At 35.0% G+C, this 20,914-nt stretch overlaps 2 protein-coding genes across 4 annotated transcripts in view; one reads left to right on the top strand and one right to left on the bottom strand.

The window, feature by feature from the left end:
* Nucleotides 1–4,305, top strand: part of CCN6 (cellular communication network factor 6) — an 18,291-nt gene extending 13,986 nt beyond the window's left edge. Inside the window, exons 4-5 of the mRNA XM_019443122.2 lie at nucleotides 1,338–1,531; nucleotides 2,596–4,305. Of these exons, the coding sequence (XP_019298667.2) occupies nucleotides 1,338–1,531; nucleotides 2,596–2,877 (476 nt within the window). The 3' untranslated portion in view covers nucleotides 2,878–4,305. The remainder of the gene's footprint in view (nucleotides 1–1,337; nucleotides 1,532–2,595) is intronic.
* Nucleotides 3,850–20,914, bottom strand: TUBE1 (tubulin epsilon 1). Of its 3 annotated transcripts, none has more exons than XM_019443123.2 (12): nucleotides 20,787–20,914; nucleotides 20,612–20,685; nucleotides 19,877–19,929; nucleotides 16,946–17,003; nucleotides 14,318–14,433; nucleotides 12,461–12,582; nucleotides 10,336–10,523; nucleotides 9,942–10,117; nucleotides 8,972–9,112; nucleotides 6,262–6,402; nucleotides 5,252–5,426; nucleotides 3,850–4,729 (listed from the first exon to the last, which is right to left on the bottom strand). In XM_019443123.2, the coding sequence occupies exons 1-12, from the start codon at nucleotides 20,809–20,811 to the stop codon at nucleotides 4,571–4,573; spliced, it is 1,428 nt and encodes a 475-aa protein (XP_019298668.2). In that variant the 5' UTR covers nucleotides 20,812–20,914; the 3' UTR covers nucleotides 3,850–4,570. The 3 variants fall into 3 exon arrangements, 2 of the variants coding, with proteins under 2 accessions (XP_019298668.2, XP_019298670.2); XR_002078277.2 differs by having other exon boundaries at nucleotides 4,618–4,729; nucleotides 5,252–5,407; XM_019443125.2 differs by lacking the exons at nucleotides 16,946–17,003; nucleotides 20,787–20,914 and having other exon boundaries at nucleotides 20,612–20,668.

Genomic DNA, 20,914 nt, shown 5'->3' with positions numbered 1-20,914 from the left:
TAATAACACTGAAAGCAGTAAAGTATCATTTATTCGAAGACGGCACACACTTCAAAGTGACTGATATTTCCTATCAAGAAGGTAGTTGTGGGGAGGGGGGGCATCTTTTCAGAGTTTTAAATTTCCATTTTGAAGTAGCATAGCCAGAATTTTGCTATATTCAACTGCAGACTCAAATCACAACCTTATTCCAAGTATCCGTTTTAGGATGCATATTAACCTTAAGGAAATGCTTTGAGACAACTAAAATGTAGTGTTTAAAATGAACCAATGGCCTGACTCATTCATGAGCAGAACAAGAAGCTCCCAGTGGATTTATAAGATGGAGGAATTATTATGCACTCATTATATTCTCGTTATTCACCCCCCCCCTTCCCCTCCCTTCTGCTAAGCATCAATCAGTGGAGGGGCTCCATCTGTCCAGCAAATTACCCACCCGCCCATAGATCTGTCTTTTCCTTTGCCATTTCTTTCTATAAGTGATTTGAAATGGCTGGCCAATGGAAAGAATACCATGGGCCTGATACCACAGGGAATGTAGCTTAATTAAGCTGAATGAACAGAATAGATTACACACTCACTATGACTTAGTATATGGTTATTTTGATTAGTTCAATGTAATGTAGAGAATTTTCTAAAAGACCAGATTAAAACAAGTAGAGGAAAAATAACTGGCCTTAATAGTTTATTCTCAAACATAACTTTTGTATTTTAGATTTTAGCATGCCATGAAAGTTAACATTAAGACATCATTCTGACTAATACCTTGAATTTCTTAATCCTACTAATGTCTATTTCATTTTTGAAAATAATATCTAGCGAGAGGCAAGTAGTTTAGTACTAAGAGAATGAGCTACTAAGCAGAAGCAAATGGATACATTTACTCAGATTTTCAAAGATAAATTATCTTTATTCTTCATTTGGCTAAAAGGTAATTTGGGGACACCTGGGTGGCTCAGTCGGTTGGGTGTCCAACTTCAGCTCAGGTCATGATCTCACAGTTTGTGAGTTCAAGCCCCGCATCGGGCTCTGTGCTAACAGCTCAGAACCTGGAGCCTGCTTCGGATTCTGTATCTCCCTCTCTCTCTGACCCTCCCGGCTCACATTCTCTTTCTCTATCGAAAATAAATAAACATTAAAAAAAAAAAAAAAGGTAATTTGAAAGTAGGAGAGAGCATGATGAATTAGACTGCAAGTTTATTTTATTCTGAGTTACACTGCATAAAAGGAAAAGTTCTGATCTATTTACTATTAGCTTAAAAATAATTATTAAAAGTTGTCTATCTGTGTGAGTACATAATTATGTATACACATGTCCTTTTCCCCCTTTATTTTAGCTTATAGGAATCTCCCACTTATTTGGAAAAGAAAATGTCTTGTGCAAGCAACAAAGTGGACCCCTTGCTCCAGAACCTGTGGCATGGGAATATCTGATAGGGTGACCAATGAAAATAGCAACTGTGAAATGAGAAAAGAGAAAAGACTGTGTTATATTCAACCCTGTGACAGTAACATATCGAAGAGAATAAAGGTAAAATTTAATCAGATTTAGTTTCATTGTAATTCAATATTAAGAGACTCCTGAAAAGTACGTTTTATAGAGGGATAGACAGTATGCGATTCTTGTAAAAAGAAAATCACCTCATTGTAACTCTTAAAGTCAAACTATTTGGGAGGAAAGGAAGTATTAATCTAATTGCATTTCATGGGGGGAAATCTTACCAAGCAGGGAGGTAGTGTTAGCCTGCTGATTCTAGGTACTCTAGTAGCTTAACAGTGTGGGTCTTGATCAGCCTGATTTGTTGTGGTACCCCCACTATGCATGCTTTTAAAAAGCAAATCCTTTTCAGAGTCTAACTTTTAAAAAATATGTTAATTTTATGTAGCGGAATCAAAGCAGTGGGTAAAAGATTTTGGTTGCTGTATCATAATTATAAGAACTGACATTATGAACATCAGAGTTCTGATCTTGGTTATAGATCACCAACTTGGAGGGAGAAACCACCATTTCCAAAATGCTCTGTGCTTATTAGATAGTAAACTTGCCAAAGGACTATGATAAAATATTTACCCCGGAATTGTTTGGTGTAACTAGAGCTGGTCCTACTTCTAGAACAAGGCAAGATGACGGTCTCAAGAGTAAGTTTTGGAAATGCTACAAAATCTTTCTCATCCCCAAGTTATTCCCTACCATATTAAGAAGTTGACAACTCAGTTTTAAAGGGATTAAGGTATTTATTCATCCACTCAAAACTGAGTTTTGTTAGGGAATTTGCTAAGCCTGAGGTAAATAAACATCTAATAAGACGTGGCCCTTGATATTAAATAAGACAAATTTTCATTGTGGAAATTGTGGAAATGAAGGGTGGAGAGCAACAAAAACAGGGAGTGGGTCCTATGATGGAGCAAGAACAGGGAGGACAGACCTCTGGGTGGGGGAGGTGGGGGGTGGAATTCAAAGGTAGAAAAGAGAGTGCTGATTCACTAAGAAATATTAATGCCCTGGAAATAATTATACCTGTGTTTGTGCTGTAAAAATGTTCTGTATATAGTATCACTTTTCTAATGACTTCTTAATGTTATGTACCTTTTCAGATCCCTAAAGGAAAAACGTGCCAACCCACTTTCCAACTTCTCAAAGCTGAAAAATTCATCTTTTCTGGATGCTCAAGCACTCAAAGTTACAAACCCACTTTCTGTGGAGTATGCTTGGATAAGAGATGCTGTGTCCCTAACAAGTCTAAAATGATTACCATTCAATTTGATTGCCCAAATGAAGGGTCATTTAAATGGAAGATGCTGTGGATTACATCTTGTGTATGTCAAAGAAACTGCAGAGATCCAGGAGATGTATTTTCTGAGCTCAAGATCCTATAAAACCAACTTTATATGGGAAAAGTTAAGTTTAGGTAATCATGTAGGTTACCATCATAAAATTAGAATGGTTTTAAAGGGTGGCAAATCTACCTTATTGATTTAAAACAGTAAGAATGCCTACTTATTCTCAAATGACTGTATTTAAGGCAATAGAAGCTTTTAAAAAGGCTTGTTAAAAAAATTTATGTAAAACTTAAAAACCTTAAAAGTGAACTCTTTAAAATGTATAATTATGAAATACACAGATACTTGGTTCCATCTACATATTCCATACATAATGGAAAATTATACAATTTACAAGAAAACATTTCATTCTATAAATTAATCTGGAATACTTTGTTGAAGATGTGTAAAAAGTTTAAAACTCTTAAAACTAGCTTTTAAAACTTTGTGTACTTTGACAATGTAGCCTAGGATCCCATCAGATGATAATCATTACATGGTGAGCAAGATTCTAGGTTGATTCTTAAAAAGGAATAAGATTAAACTGTAAATATATTTATAGCTTCCATTGCCCTATCCTGAATATGAGTTTATTAAGGTTTCTTTTGGAAGGAGAAAGTAGAACTTCGTTGGCCATTGTTGACAACTGTAATCTAAAAGTTTATATACCAAATAATGTAAAAAATTAAATTTCCAAGATAAAGATAAAAAGCAGTATCCTTACTTTGAAAAGGAAAGAAACTTAAGAATGTAACACTAAAGAAAAGCACACAATGGATTATTCTGGCTTGAAAATAAATTGTCCCTAAAAATTACTTCCTTAAATGACAAATCTATCTATGGACTTAAAATATAAGTTATTTTATTTAAAGATAAATTAATGTTAAAACCTAGAGCTGGAGATTATAGTAACGAGAACACTTTCACTAGACTATTACAACCATTTCTGCAAAGTTCGGAAGAAGGTATCAGGCTAAGTAACATTCTGTTTGCTGATATAAATGGTGACAAGCAAAACCAATAATAATGCTGTTTAAAAATATGGACATTTATTATTATAAAATCAACTGGTTTAATAAAAAGCATTATATTTAAAGATAATTTAATACAAATACATGTTAAAATAAACGTAAAAATTCTTTTCAGTGCAAACAAGTGGTTACCCAAACAAGAAACAAAACCTCCCTAATAGCTGTAATAACACCTATCCCTGAAAAGTTAGTGGGTATTACACAGAAATATTTATATTGTGTTCTTCTATTACTCCTCGTACTCACTTTTAAAGAATCAGGAGAATTCAACCAAATAAATTATAAATTTATTTAACAGCTCTAGTTATACCAAACAATTCCAGGGCAAATTCCAGGGCTGAAAAAATAAATTATAAATAAATATATGAAAATCTGTGTAAGATTTTTATTGAAGACATGATTACCATTGTATGAATGCCTGAATATGAAACTCTAAATAAAGTAAAATGTTGAACTCTGTTTTCTCAATTTCAGAAAAGGGGAACTTTCTGAAGATAAATGTTTGAGGTCAAAGGTACTAGGACTTTCAGTAATGTCACACACTGGTATCGCCCACGAATTGTGATGAAAGGAAAACCACTCTTTTTTTTTAAGGCAAAAATGCTTTCTAATATGAAAAGTGCAAACTAGACTTTCTGAATCACAAAAGTTCTGAAAACAGAAAAAGTGACCAAAAAATGTGAAATTCAGAATAGTAAAAGTACTTTTGGGGTTCTGTTTTACACAGCTACGCTTAGTCTAGGTAAATCTTCCACAGGCATGCTTCGTGTGGCGTCCAGTTGGTTATATTCCTCTATGAGCGTGGATAAAGATGACACGGCTTCCATGAAACAGCTTTCCTCCATCCCTTCAATTTGTAGATAGTGATGAAGATGAGCCTACAAACAAAGGATAATGTTGACCATTTTCAGGAAACTTGATACAAATGTAACTATCCTAAGACATATTCTTTTTTTATTTATGTTTATTTTTGAGAGAGAGAGAGAGAGAGAGAGAGAGAGAGAGAGAGAGAGCATGAGCAGGGAGGGGCAGAGAGAGAGGGAGACACAGAATCCAAAGCAGGCTCCAGGCTCTGAGCTGTCAGCACTGAGCCCAATGTGGGGCTCAAACCCATGAACTGTGAGATCATGACCTGAGCCAAAGTCGGACACTTAACTGACTGGGCCACCCAGGTGCCCCGAAACACAGATATACTTTATTAAAATAACAGTTCACTCAATTTTACGAGAGAAATGAGAACTCAAATCCTATAAACTCAGGAGATTTCTCATTTAGGTAGTCTGAGTACAACGAATACAGTAGTCAGGAGTGCCCCTGATTTGTAACAGTATAACTCACAAGAATACATCTTAAATAGCCCAAATAAAAACACATAGTTACAAAAGTGTACTGATAATTACCTTTTTCTTGTAGAGCCTCATGAATCTCTCTCTGAGTTCCATGAAGGTAGGCTTCACGCATGTGTTATTTGCTAGAGCTAATAATGAATGGGAATGCCCCACGGGAGGTACTGAACACAGGCTGGTTTTCCAGCCTTCTTGATTCCAGGAGATAAACTGTAGAGAAGGTTTTAATCTGAGATACAAAAACTCAAAGGTGAGAATGAAGGTAATGAAAACATCTGCCATATATGGCAATGGACATTACTAATGGTAATTACCATTCTAATTGCTTAATATATAAGGTAAAGTTATCTACTTTTTACTATTAACAGTATCATGGTACAGTCTGACAGTGAACTAAGGGACATTTAGTTAGGAGGACATAAAATCTGGGGAAGAAAAGAAATGAAAATATTGTAATTTTCTTTACTTTGTAATTCAATCGAGTAGTTTTCCTAAAAAACAGACGGTCAAAAAATAGTAAAACATAAACTTAGAAGCAGCGAAGTGGTGGTGGTGGTAATAAAACAACAATAGTTAAATTTTCTGAACATTTTCAGAAAATAAGACATCTTAGAGCACCTGGGTGGCTCAGTCAGTTAAGCGTCCAACTTTGGCTGAGGTCATGATCTCGCAATTTGTGAGTTGGAGCCCCGCATTGGGCTCTGCTGACAGCTCAGAGCCTGGAGCCTACTTCGCATTCTGTGTCTAGCCCTCTCTCTGCCCCTCCCCTGCTTGCGTGTGCGCGCGCGCTCTCTCAAAAATAAATAAACATTCAAAAAAATTGAAAATAAAAAAAGAAAATAAAACATCTCCTGTATCATTCACTATTCACAAATAACAATTTTGTACTATTATTCTTGTTTTACATTTGAAAAAAGTAAGGCCAAGAGGGGCTAAGTAGTTTGCTCGAGGTCACGCTTTAGTTAAATGGCAAATGCTAGAATTGGAAGACAGGCCATCTGAACTACCATGCTACATTGTCACAAGTGGTACACATAAATTATCAGGAAAATATAAAATCAAACCTTTCAATATTTCTGCGAAGATCTGAAACCTGTACATTTCCTCTAACCATAAGGGCACAGGCGAGGTAGAGGCTATGTTTGGGGTCAGCCCGAATTAGCTGGTGATCTTTACTAAAGGCATCTGAAAACATCTGATCCAACCTAGAACAATGAAAGAATCACTGTTTATACTAAATATTACTTCTATGTTTATACATACAAAATGCAGGGATCATCATCTACAGGTAAATACATACACAAATACGTTCTAAATTTCAGTTATCGTTTTCTCAAAGCAATCTTGATGAAAAATACGAAAAAAGAGGACATCTTTTATCCTTCATTTAAAGAGAGGAAGAAAAAGGTGCTAACAAGTTTATACCTAACAATTCACAGCATCCTAGGCCCTTCCTTAATATAGCCCCAGTCTGGTTCTCAAATCTCACTTGCCTCAATACAAATATGATTAGGTTCCTTAGATAACTCTAGCCAAGATTCTGTATGCGGAAACTGCAGAATGTCTGGGGGGTGCTGCAAAAATCGCACTGTGCTACCTACTCATTCAGCAGTTATTTACCAAATGCTTATTATGTGCCAGGCACTATTTAACATGCAAGAGACCCAGCAGTGAACAACAACAAAAACTTCCTACTCTAATAGAGCTTACATTCTGTCTTGGTTATGTGACAGCAAGAACAGAAGACTCCTTTAAGGAATGGTGAGCGCTACGGGGGATTCATAAATCTTTTGCTACTGTGTTCAAAATTTTGGTGTGTTATGTACTTCTGGGCATTTTTATGGAGTTAAGGAAACCCAGAAAAGGTTAAGAACCACCATACAGAAAACGAGCACACTTACTCGTGATTTATTTTCTGACACAAAATATAAGAACTAGTAAGGAGCTTTTTGTAAGTTTGGGATACTTATCTTTATTTACATTAGAAATACGGGATTTCAAGAAACATGCACATACTTCTCAGATGTGCTCATTATTTTCATGTGATAAAAATGGGACTAGGTACAGAAATGACATTTATTAATAAAAGGTACAACAAAAACCATTCTCATTTGTTTAGAAACTATTAATAAGAAATTAAAGAATTTTAAAACTATGACTTTTAATAGTACAATTTTAAAACATTTTATTACTTTACTCAAGGATAAATGTGTTCATATGCTGATATGGCAGCCTATGAAATATATACAGTACAGCAGAAAAAAAGAACACAGAGATAGAAAGAACATGTGACAAGCTCTTTAAGAGTCTAAAATCTTTAAAGTCCCTTATACATTTTCACAAACACATTTTAATTAAAAATAATCCTTTGTAACAAATTATGATTATATGAATAAAAACTGTTGAAGTAGTGTTATTTTTATCAAAATATGCCAAAAAGCAGGATTAAAAAGAAATTTAATTGGCTTTGAAACATTCAGGTTGAAGGACCAAGTCAAACATTTTCTCCTTTATAGCTGTACTTAATTAAATGTAAAAAATGTCTCGATTATCACTAATGTATAATAAATAGTTTAGTATGAATTTACATTGTGTCCACATTAATGATGCACATTTTATTTAAATACATTAATTTTTAATACATTGGGCTGATAAAAACAGTGAATATTTAATGAATGATCACCATGTTCTATACACTATGCAAGCTGCTTAACTTAAGGTCATCAGTATCCTATGCAGAAAGAGTCCTATCTATTAGTTGGCACAACTGGTTATTTGTTACCAGCTTAAATAAAAGTTAATCAATATCACTGTGACATTCCCACAGTGTAGAATTGTTATTTTGCCAAAACTTAAAACTATAAAAACTTTAATCCAGTTTTTACTTTATAATTTACATACTATCCTCTTACAGAGTGTGACAGGACCTTTACTCTCAACTGTGGATGCCAGTTGGACCTTTTCAAGCTCATTATCACCATATATGCTAACAGTTTTTTTCAACTAATTTTTTTTGTTGCCTCTTAAGTTTTATGCTTATAAATGACACACACTTACAAAACAAGGTGTTCTGGAAATGATAGGTAACAGCTACCATAAACAATAATATTGGAAAGCCTAGTTCTATGGTGCTAGACCGTGATAGCTTTAAAAGATACTCTTATTTAATATAGCCAACAAGGAAAAGAGATAGGTGCATTGATTCTCGTACTTACAGATGAGAAAAATGGAAAGGAAGTTTGTCACATGCCCAAGGTCCTGTAGCTAGTGACATAATTAGCATTTAGACTTACTATGTCAGACTTCAAAGCCCTTAAATCCTTTTCAATAAAAACTGTATCTTCATTTAGTTAGCTTAAAAATTTAAATTCCAAATAGCTTAATATTGACTTTTTAAAGTTTATCTTGAGAGAGAGAGACAGAGAGACCGAGAGACAGAGAACATGAGTGGGGAGGGGCAGAGAGGGAGAGAGAATCCCAAGCAGGATCTGCATTGTCAGCACAGAGCTAGATATGGGGCTCAAACCCACGAACTGTAACCTGAGCTGAAGTCAAGAGCCCAAGGCGTAACCAACTGAACCACCCGGGTGCCCCTTAATATTGACTTTTTAAACAATGACCTGTAAATAAAGAATTCAAATCATGAAAAAATGGTTGTCATCAATTATAAATGATATAAAGAAATACCCAGAGTTATTACAAACTGAAAAACAATTTTTTTTTAAAAAGTAATTCAAATTATCAAGTAACTGGAATAAAATTGCTACACTTTACCTTCGGGTAGGAATATTAACATCTGCCAGTGTATACAGAGGTGTTAGGCTTGACACAAGATAATGCAGTTGAGGAAAAGGAACTAAATTCATGCTGATTTCATTAAGATCCATATTAAGGGACCCTTCAAACCTTGCAGAGCTAAAAAATTAACATTAAAGCAAGAGAAAAAAAAATTAACTTAAAAATTTTATACTTTGAATGTAGCTTGATTGATTCAGCAGGCACTTTTAAATCCTTTTGTACATTGTTCTTCAGTTAGGAAATATATGCTCTTTTTTTTCTGTATTAGTGAAATTTAGTATCATGAACATCATGTATAAAGATAATTAAAATATAACATACAACATCTATAGCAATTCTTATTTGTGGATTATATGATGTGTAACCAACACACTGTTATGCTGCACGTTACATACACAAAAATATCTTACTTAAAATGGACTTTAGGTGGAGTTAAACACATACAGGGCAATAATTATTTAATTATCCTATAAATTTTACTAAATTCGTTAAGAGTCTGCTTAGTGTGCTCTATAATTTGGAATATAATAAGGGCAAAGCAATCTTCTAGATCGAAGTCAAGGAGAAATTTTGGACAGCTAATGAATGAAGAGGTAAACATTAGCTGGTTTAAAAGATGGAAGACATTCTACAGCCAAACAAACAAACCAACCATGCTTACTTTTATCTAACCAAGTTCTCAACTGTCTCTGTGACAATTTTTTTCATTTGATACCCATTAATATTCTATAGAATGTATCTGAGGAAATGTTGCTTTGGACACGTAGAAATTACAATTCTGGTCTGTCACTCCAAGATCTCAAAATACTAGACAAAATAAAATAAAGAGAAGCTCTTATGACCTAGAACAACTAAAAAGTTCTACTACAAAAATGCTACTGCAAGCATCATCAGAAGCAAAGTGAAGTCTGTAAACTGTCCTTAGGTATACCATCAATACGATTACCTGGTTAGGTTCAGCAGCAAATTTGCCACAATGTTGTTCATCGCATCAAAGGGCTTCTGGTGCTGCTTTTTCAAAGCCCCAGCACTTGAAGTAACCAGACTCTTTGGCTTTATAGTTGTACCCAACTTTCCAGAATTCACCATGAGGTCAATTTTGCTAATGATGTCAAATAAAGACTTTTAAAGGAAAAATATTGGGAGACAAGCTATTAAGAGCGGACACAGATGACATTCTACCAGGAAAAAAGGAAGAGAAAGAAAAACAATTTAAACTTATGTTTCCTCTTAGGTGGGAAAGCTGAAAGGTGAAGACAATGTTTCATATGCACACACATGCATAACATAGGACTGAATGTATACATGATATATCCATAAGTTACAATGTCATTTCTTACTTGGTTGTCAATGGGCAACACACAGTCTGCATGCTCATTAAGTTCCTTCATTGCCAAGATGCTATTATAAGGTGAGGTTATGACATCATCCTCACCAGAAGGATAAACTGAAGTCACAAATCTGTATACTTCTGGGAATTCGTCCTCAAGCACCTTTAAGAGAAACGTGCCAAGTCCAGATCCTGTTCCTGAGGATTAAAATTGCAAAGAAAGAAAACAAAACTCAGCACAAATGATTTAGAATAAAATTGTGAGGAACCTGGAATTTTATGGTTGTTTTTTTTTTTTTTTTTTTTTTTTTGTAGAAACATACGTTAAAAACCAGAGCCATTATAGAGAAGACAGTTTTAATTCCATTAAAATATTTTAAAAGCCATATAAACATATACATATAGAACCCATAAATAAAAAAGGCAAACTAAGAAAAAAATCTCCAATGCATATGAAGGACTAAATTTCTTTCATAAAGAGGTCTCACAAATCAATAACCAAAAAACCATGAATAATAGAAAAATGGGGAAAGTATGTAAACATGTACTTCATAATAAATCAATTGGTGAATAGATATGAACGTGCTTAACCTTTCTTCTAATCAAAGCCATCCAAATTAAAACAATCCAATTTTGAATATGTTAGATTCAGGTCTTCTAATACTCAGTGTTGGTGACAGTGTGGGGAAATAAACTTGTATAAATTGTTCGGTGAAATAATGTGGCAAGGTATTTATTAACATGCATCAAAATTTAAAATTTACATATTCTTTGGTCCCACTTTCCTTTTGGGAATATTACCTACAGCTATAGAGGCACAAATGAGCAGAAATGTACGTATCAGATATTCAACTGAGGACTGTGTTTAATAACTGAACACCATAAACTTAACATCTACTAATGAGAAACAGACTTTAAAAATTATTATATTAACACAATTGAATTCTATGAGACAGAGATGATATTAAAAGACATTCGGGAAAGACAAAGGGAAAAAATTACAGAGTAATAAGCATCTCATGATCTTGTTTATGTAAAAATATACACACATACGTAACAGGCATAGAAAATATCTGGAAGGACAGACATTGGCAAACTCAATTACCTGTGAGGAGAGAGACTAGGAATTAGATGTGAGAGAGGAGACCATTTTTAACCTTCACTATTATTTACTTTTGCCAGTAAATTATGAATAAAGTATAATCTGAGATTTTGAAAAGATGGATTTAAAAAGGCACCATAATGAAATATAAATCAAATTGTTTCTTTTTTTTAAAACGGATCCAAACTTGGTTAATTATACTAGTACGAAGAGAAATTTGTTTCTTAATTCAGTGATTACAATGGTCCTCTAAAGGCATGGTTTACATAGCAATTATAACTTTAATTTTAAAATGCTATCACACTGCATAATAGATATGTAGAAAAAATCAATTTACATAACCTGTTGAATATAAAATCTTAATATCAGCTTGAAGAAAAATAGCATGGCAAATTTTTCTTTTAAAACTCGCTAATCCTATTTGAAATTAGCAAAATACAATATGTTTCTAGTTCATAGAACAGAGGAGCAAAGTACTTCATTTGCAAGGAACAGGCTTTCCAGGGAAAAGAAAGCAATGCAGATCATTTATTATAGGTCAAGGTAATTACCATGTAAGGAAAGATTTAAAGGAGCTGACTAAAAGGATTTCTTTTATTTATGTCTCTTATTGGACACAAGAAAGGTCTGAAGGTAGTTGAAGAATACGGACATTTTTAAGCCAGAAATGCTTAGCTCTAGTTAGGATATGAGATTGCAAAAACAAACCCTTAGGAGAAAGTCAGCATTCCCAGAAAGCTCATATATACTGAAATATAGTCAGAAATTTTATAAAAGAAACTAAAGGTAGAAGAAAAAAAATTCAGATTCAGTTCTACTATCTCTTAAAAGGGCTTAAATTAAAAAAAATGATAATAGGAACAAAATCTGACAAAAATCTAAAATAAAAAGCAGTTATGTACATACTCATAAACACAGAGTGTTAAAAGTTCTACCTTTATTAAGCATAGGTCTGAAAACATCCTTCAGTTTGCAAAATGAGTTCCGATTTACACTTTCACATTATTATAGGGAAATGAGTGAATAACTTTACCTCCTCCCATGGAATGTATTATAAAAAAACACTGTAAACAATCACAGTGCTCTGCCGACTTTCTGAGTTTCTCTAAAATCTGTTCTTGATAAAGCCTGCCAAAAACTTTGTGACCCACAGCCCTGAAAAAAAAGATATAAATCACAAAATCACCCTGGCATTTATTATTTCAAGATTTTATTATTTCTGATCCAAATGAAAAGATTATAGAAAAACTTGAAAAAGTATTTTTACTGTATTAAGTACATTCTTCTGGTTTCGTATCAATAAATTATATGATGATATTTCAAAGACACTAGGTAGAAAATGTAACAAACATATATATCTATAATCCTCAAATATCATGACAAAATAGAGCATTATCAATGGCTATTAAACTATGGTTTTCTAAATTTATCTTCTCTTTTTTTTCTTTAGGCATAATTATAAGAATTTATTTACATAGCTGTTTCTCATCTCCATTTAAAATAAATTCTGATTGCAGTAAATTTTACATATTAAAAAGCAGAACACAGTCAACTAGAATGACAATAAAAATAAAGACTTTTGAACATATTGGTTTAATATATGAGAAAACATAAGTCATGTTGTGTTATTAGATAAACTGGCACACAAAAGAACACTGATACTTATAAGACTCTGCAAGCTTTTTTGGTTAATCAGATTTGTAAGTAGCACTTTGATGCATTAAAAATGATTAAATGATTAAAAAAATGAATGAATGATTTTCCCACAACATATAGTCAGGTTGTATAACTCAAAATTACAGAAAGATTACACAGTAATTAGTGGAAAGCCTGTTAAGTAGGCATATGGATTCATTTAGTGACTGGTTCTCCCCAGATGAGACTCTAACAACGCAAAATGTAAATTCATGCTTTAAATTTTTATTTATTTAAGTAATCTCTACACCCAACATGGGGCTCAACCTTAGGACCCATCGATCAAGAATTGCACACTCTTCTGAAAGAGCCAGCCAGATGCCCTGTAATTACACATCACTACACATTAGGATCTTGAGGGATTGCCTGTAAATAGATAAAATAACAAATACTAGGTTTGCAAATAATAAGGAGCTACTTAATTTTTAAAAAACAGCAAAAACAGTTTCAATGGAAACTATTAAATGATCATTGTTGAAGCTTTTTACCCCATTAAGGAGATCAGACCATTATATATTTAAGAGCTAAACAGCCTTGGGCTGAGCCTAAATGCTGGGACACTGGTTCTGGCTTGCACCTCTTATCAATTCTATTAAATCTGACCAACTGAGAACTTGATAGAGTCAAATAACACAGGTAAGAGAAGAGTTTATAAAAATACTTAAACTTTTGTCACTAGTATTTTTTTTTTTTTTTAGAGCTTATTTATTTTTGAGAGAGAGAGAGAGAGAGAGAGCGAGCGAGCATGAGTAGGTGAGGGGCAGAGAGAGAAAGGGAGACACAGAATCTGAAATAGGCTCCAGGCTCTGAGCTGTCAGCACAGAGCCTGATGTGGGGCTCGAACTCACAAACCGCGAGATCATGACCTAGGCCAAAGTCGGATGCTTAAACAACTGAGCCACCCAGGCGCCCCTAGTATTATTTAAGAATCAATTTACAACAAGGACTTTGGTAAATCAATTTTTCATGATTTTTTTCTTAAAAAAAAAAAATGAGAAAGAACTATGATACAAGTGGCTTTTCAGCACTGAGAAACACCATCATTTATCAAGGAAAAGATGATGGGCTGAAAAGCCTAGAGGTAGGTATAGCAGGTTAGATCTTGCTTTCATGTTAGGACCTATTAGAATGAAGGAAAGATTGTTCCTTTTGTTTTCCAGAGGACATTCAATTTTTACATACAGCACATTCTCACCAATTATTCCCTGAGCCAGAAATATCAGTGATGAGCTGCTTGCTATCAAACACATCTCTCAACGGTCCCTGCAGAATTTCATTTACTACCCCTTCCTCCATGTCAATCAAGACAGCCTGAGAAAGAGAAATAAAATTTAATTAGCATATTTTTCTTTAGAGCTAGTTATTCTGTAAATTAATTTATGAACTAAAAGTTGCATTGTTCTTTTTACAGTTTAAGCTTAATCAAATCTTTATTTGAATCTTTATGTAGAATCTGTTACAAGAATGAAAAAGTAATTTCACTCTCCTCAGGAGGTGGAATACAATTAAAAGATGGATTCTAAACTCTTATCCTACTCCAAAATACCATGTGGGGGAAAAAAAGGAACTGAATAATCCCCTCAACTGATTTTCTAACAATTCTTTTATTCATGTGCCTACGTGACTGTAAATGTTTTGAGAACAAGGTCTCAGAAATTTAAAAGGTGCCTAACTAGAAAAAAATTCTCAATAAATGTAGGGTACATTAATGCATATTTGCTCACTAGAGCAACCATGCTGCTCTTCATGAATCACAGCCCCAAACTGTCCAATTCAAATCAGTAAACTTATTATTATGTGCGAACGAAGGCAATGGATCAATGTTAAAGATGACAATAGGGCCCCTACGCCCAAGAAAACCTAATTCATTACCACAAACATTACTGACATGGGAGATAACCTCTATTCCTCAGAGGAAAATGAAAATATAAAATATAAAATTAACTATGGAAAGAAAAATAGAAAAGACTGGAGGAAAATACAGCAAAACGTAAGCAGGGATGGCAGTAGAATTATATTTGTACTTCCCACATCTTCTACGCTGAGGAAGATGAGTGAAAAGGGAAATAAATAAATTAAAAAGCTAAAAAAAAAACATGAAATGACCTTAGGGCACACTATAAAGCTATTAGCTTTGATTCAGTGTCACAGAGAAAGGGCTTGGTTTATGGGCTTCTTCAGTGCTTGTGACCCCGTAATGTTAAGCGCTTATGACATGGCACTGTTCTAAGTGCTCTGCATTTGATCCTCACCTTATGCGTAGGTACTATAGTTACCTTCACTTAACACATGAAAAAAACTGAGGCCTAGGAAAGTTAAATAACTTTAGCCCAGCTAGTAAGTGACAGAGCTAAGATTCAAACCTGCAGAATCTTCACTCTTAACCACCAAACTCTATGCTCTACTATCTCATTGAGAGGAGCCAGTCAAGTTCAGTATTTATGGAATACTAACTGTTGTGAAGTTGTAATTTATGCCCATTTAAATTCTGTGAATTAAACTGTGTAATTAACGATGCTACTATAAGCAATTTAAAAAATTATCTTACACAGTATATCAGAAATATTATATTTCTAATTGTTTAATAGTATATCACAGTAGTATATCAGAAAGACTACACAATAATTATGTACTGCAAATGCAATCTTTTGTATATAGCAAGCAATATGCATACACTTTATGTATACTGGACTATATAGGGCTATTTACTGGTAATTTAGGGGTTTTCTAGGATATTTTACGATGATATGCAATTTTTACCTTAAATGTTGACTTTAACATCTAATCAACCACATAAGAGACACTTCACTGTCTGGGCAAACTGTAGTGTACTACAAGTTGTGTAAGATTACAAAGAGAAAAAAATTAGCTTATAATGGCAGTGTTCCAAAACAGACTTAAGATAATTTGTGGGAGATTACCTAAATTACCTTAAAGCAACATGCAAAATACAAAGTGACATTCAAGCACCTCTGGAAGTCAGTTTTGATAGAAGCGTCACAATTCCTCCCATAGCATCTAAACTGCCTTTCTTGTTATAAAAATAACTTATCACCAACTGGAAAAAGCAGTTTGTTGTAGACAATCACGGAAGAGAAGTGTTGCTGGAATGAGTTTAACACTAAATATGGGCTACTGACTCGAAGCATTTTTGTTCAAGAGGTCTTACATGGTTGTGGTATTCACTACCACGTGGCTGGATCCATGCTTTGTATTGGGAATAGTAATTCTGATGCAAAGAAATCTTCCACTATCTTCAAATGAAAAATTAACCTGCATTCATATATGTTTCAGGCTTAGAGTTAAGGAAATTCCTTTTGTTATCATCTATCTAGACGTAGCTCTTCCCTGAAACATTCACACACAAAAAATGCTAAATATGCAGTGTTTTTATTTAAAGCACAAAACTTTTCCCCTAACGTTTCAGGTAGACATAAATGTCTGCTTATTTATATTAAAATGTGCTTAGTACTTCTAAAAAAAAATTTTTTTTTCATGTTTCTTCATTTTTGAGAGAGAGAGACGGAGTGTGAGCAGGGGAGGGGCAGACAGAGAGGGACACACAGGATCCAAAGAAGGCTCCAGGCTCCAAGCTGTTGGCACAGAGCCCAACACATGCGGGGCTCAAACTCACAGACCACAACAAGATTATGACCTGAACTGAGGTCAGTTGCTCAACTGAGTGAGCCACCTAGGCACTCCAGTAAAAACTTTTCTTAATTTGAGAAGTCAAATTAAAATTTTATTCTCATGATAGTTACCAAAGTATAGTTTTTTCAAAAACACACATGATAAAAGAATCTAAGCATATATATGATCTTACTCGTGCTTTCAAAGAACAAATTTTCCCCTTGGAAATATTGCCACCATCACCAACCACTCTGAAAGATAAAAAATGAGAAAAGGTCATAAGATCTTCCAAGGCTAATAGTGCTATTAGATAATAAAGTTAACTCCCACTTATATAATAAAGCTACTTATAGGCCTAGAGGGGCAGGCACAAAAGGCAACAGCGAAGATGCCATTCCTCTCCCTCTCCCTTCCCTACCCTCCTATTAGGCTGAAAAAGTGAGGTACTTTTTTCCCTGGCTTTCTTTGTAGTTAGGGCCGGCCATCTAATCCAGTTCTGAGATAAAAAGGAGGTATGCTGGGAAGTGTTTCTGATAAAGAGGACCAGATGCTGTTGGTGCTTGGCATATAAATATGAATATAGATGCATGGAGTGAATATAGATATACATATATATCTGTGTCCTATAGTGTCCTACTCTTGTTTCCTAGGTTCCGGGGAATCTAGATGGCAGATATTTCCACATAATAAAAATGACACCAGCCATTAAGGTACTACACCTAACTTCCCTTGGCCTGATTCCATGGTCACCAATATGGAGTGAATATAGATGCATGGAGTGCACTTTACAGTTATGAAATAATAAATATGAGGACAAGAAGCCGACGCCACATGAATAATGAAGTGACAGTGCCTCGGTCTTTAAGGCACTTCTCCAAGGTTAGATCATGTGATTTCCAGATTTCTTTGTATGAGATATCTGGATACTTTTACTGCTTAAGCCACCAGTTAGATATCACTGTATATCTCAGGCTGTTCCTAGAATTTCATGTTGAACAAAAGTTACTAAAATAAGTACATCTATGACCACACATAGATATAAGTTTATGTAAGTCAATACAGTAGATAAGAAGACAGAATATATGAAAGGAAGTTGAATTGAGCACAGATGATGCTCTAGGTCGAGCTGGTAAACTACGGTCCTTGGTCCAACTCTGACCAGCTGCTTATTTTCCTACATAAAGTTTTATTTAAACACAGTCTTTCCCATTTGCTTGCTTATGCACTAGTAAGCTATACCTGCATTCCCACTACAACAGCAGAGTCAAACAAATGTGACAGAATTTATGGTCTGCAAAACCTAAAATACTTATCATCTGGTCCTTTACAGAAACGGCCTGTTAACCCCTAGTATAGGTAAATTCCTAGTATGCTATTAAAAAGGTATGGTCATCTTGTCAAATAGATATGGAAGTGTATACAAATATGTGGTTTTGGTTTTGAAAGATTTGTTTGTATTAATGTGGAGGCTCCCAGGTGTTGATAGTACATAGAATACCAAGATACCAAGACCCAGTTCCCCTTTTTGGAGAAACTCGGGATTGGGGAAATAAGAATGTTTTCAGGTTTAAATTACAAAACAGAGTAGATAAGAGTACAGTTATGTAGTCAATTATTAAGAACGAACAGCTGCCAGACTGAGTCTCAACTAAGTAATGCTTGAAAAAAAAATTTTTTTTTTAATTTATTTTTGAGAGAAAGGGTGCCAGCAGGGGAGAGGCAGAGAGAGAGAGGGACAGAGGATCCGAAGCCTGCTCTACGCCGACAGGCTGACAGCAGTGAGCTCGATGGAGAGCTCGAACTCATGAACCGTGAGATCATGACCTGAGCCAAAGTCAGATGCTCAACCGAGCCACCCAGGCGCCCCTCAACTAAGTAATACTTAGTGAAAGGTTTGGCCATCTCGAGTAGAGGGGATGAGAGTGGAAATTTAGTTAGAAGCACGTAAAAGGAAGTATTACAAAGGCAAATTTTAGTCTCTTAACAGTATTTAGGGGGAAAGGATGCTCTAGAATCTAGTTTTAGGTTCCGGGGAATCTAGATGGCAGATATTTCCACATAATAAAAATAAATGACACCAGCCATTAAGGTACTACACCTAACTTCCCTTGGCCTGATTCCATGGTCACCAAGCAACTTTCTACTATTTAGCTTTTCAGGTAGATTTCCTACAGAAGAGAATGCACTTTTGAAAGTAAAGGAAAATCTAGTGCCCTGGAGTTACCGTCCCTACTGTCAATTACTACATTGACTTTCTGCTTTTTAATCTCCCATTCTCTTTGAGTTTGGTTTACCGACCTGTGCTGGAGAGCAATGGACTTATTCTCAAGATGTCAACAAGTTTTCTAAGTTTACAAGCCTGAGGGTCAGACTCTGGAATTCACCAGGGAAGTGGGGATTCATTAGCTTTCTCTAGGAGATAACTACCTCAAATACCCAACAAACTAATTCAAACTAGAACTAGAATTTTTATTGAATTACGATAAAGATGGATATTCACTATAGACTTTTCAGTTCAAGTCCACCACAGTTTAAGTAAAACACACACACTTAATGATTAAACGTTAAACATTACGGACACACCTTGAATGTCAAAATTACTCTCTCAGATAAAAGATAGTTATATAGATTCTTTATTAAAATAAACAAAAGTAATTTGACAGTTGCTTTCCTTCTTTTTAGCACATTCTACTTATAGAGCAAATGACTACAAATATCACAGAAATGTAAAAAAAAAAAAAAAAAATATATATATTTTTCTTTCAAAAGTTGGCCATTCCTGAATGCATTAACAAGATACACTGAGGGAAATTTTCAGCAGTCCTTCAGTAAAACTTTATTTCAAGGTCATGTTAAAAGAAGGCACACTAAAGGTTCTTTTGTTCCTTAACATGGTCTTAAAAGGAAACCTGCTGTCTTGCTCTGCAGAATAGTATGAGAAATATTAATGATATGGGAATAATAATGGGAAAAAATGCTTTCAATACTGAGAAAAACAAACAAACAACCCAGACAACTTCTTTATAGTTATCAACTATTTTATTATCCTTTGAAGAATTCTCTCCCAATCTGATGACATGAAAAGAATCATTATCCTATGTGACAGGCTTTAATCCCATCTTACCTGGTATCCACATTTCTAAAGAAGCTGCTTATTGCCTCGTCATAAATTCCTTTCTGAAAAGAAAAAAATATATTTATTTGATTAAGTTATTTGATTAAATATATATATTTGATTAAGTTTTGCTTCTTTCCCAAATGAAATCCTTTCGATTTAATATTCTCACAATACTGTAATGGCTGGTATTTGGCTATGATAACAACAACAAAAATGCAAGTTATCAAAAAATGCTCAGACTTCTTCCTCCCTAAAAGGTAAATGCCGTAGGATCTATGGATAAAGTTTAGCTGAGGGCGCTAAAGAAAGGAGCCCCATAGGACTGCAGAACAGGTGCATCAAAAGAGAGATTTCTCTGGATTCCTGGTGATCATTTTAAAGTTGACTAAATTCAGGAATATAACACCACACACGTTACCTATTTTACAAAGTACTTCCCCAAATACTATCGCATTGCTCTTCAAAAGAATCCCGATAAAAATGAGACCCTAAGAATCAGGGAGGGAGACTTAAGACTTAAGGTATTTGGCTAGCGTTTGTTCTGGGTCTAACGCCACCAAACGCTTAAAAACCAGTTCGTGTTTTCCTGAGAAGACCCTATACAACCTCTATCAGTATCTATCAGTAAGATAAAAGGTCAAATGGACTGATTCTTGCTTATTTGCTTATTTGTTGCTTATTCTTGTTTGTTGCGCGAGCATCGGTAACAGGCGGGTGGTCTCCGGGAGGGTGGGTCGGTACCTGGTTGACCGCGGCGTGCTCCCTTAGCGCCAGATCCCAGAAGCAGCAGCCGATCTGGTTTCCGCACTGGCCGACTGCGATCAGCGAAAGGAGGGAAAGAGAGTAGCCATTAGGAGGAAAAACAAGGCCGGTTGGCTGCGCGGCGACAAGGTGCCCACCCTCCCGCGCAGCTTACCCTGTACGACCACCGACTGGGTCATGCTGCTGTGCGTCCGGACTAGAGCACCCGGGAGCCAGCGGCCGCGTTCGTACTCCCCGCCCGGCTCCCGAGCTGAGCTCCCTGAGGGCCCGGGCAGCCGTAAG

Source organism: Panthera pardus, unplaced genomic scaffold (assembly GCF_024362965.1).
Source record: "Panthera pardus isolate Hobbes unplaced genomic scaffold, ASM2436296v1 HiC_scaffold_17, whole genome shotgun sequence".
NCBI classification, from domain to species: domain Eukaryota; kingdom Metazoa; phylum Chordata; class Mammalia; order Carnivora; family Felidae; genus Panthera; species Panthera pardus.
Note: the sequence above shows the minus strand (reverse complement) of the source record. Positions and strands in the feature narration are given on the sequence as shown.

Excerpts from the sequence above, each read along its gene's own strand:
- TUBE1 (XM_019443123.2), bottom strand. The coding sequence starts at position 20,811 with ATGACCCAGTCGGTGGTCGTACAGG. Across the intron at positions 17,004-19,876 it reads TTTAGAAATGTGGATACCAG|AGTGGTTGGTGATGGTGGCA; the intron begins GTAAGATGGGAT and ends TTTATCTTTCAG. Across the intron at positions 9,113-9,941 it reads TTGCTGCTGAACCTAACCAG|CTCTGCAAGGTTTGAAGGGT; the intron begins GTAATCGTATTG and ends TTAATTTTTTAG.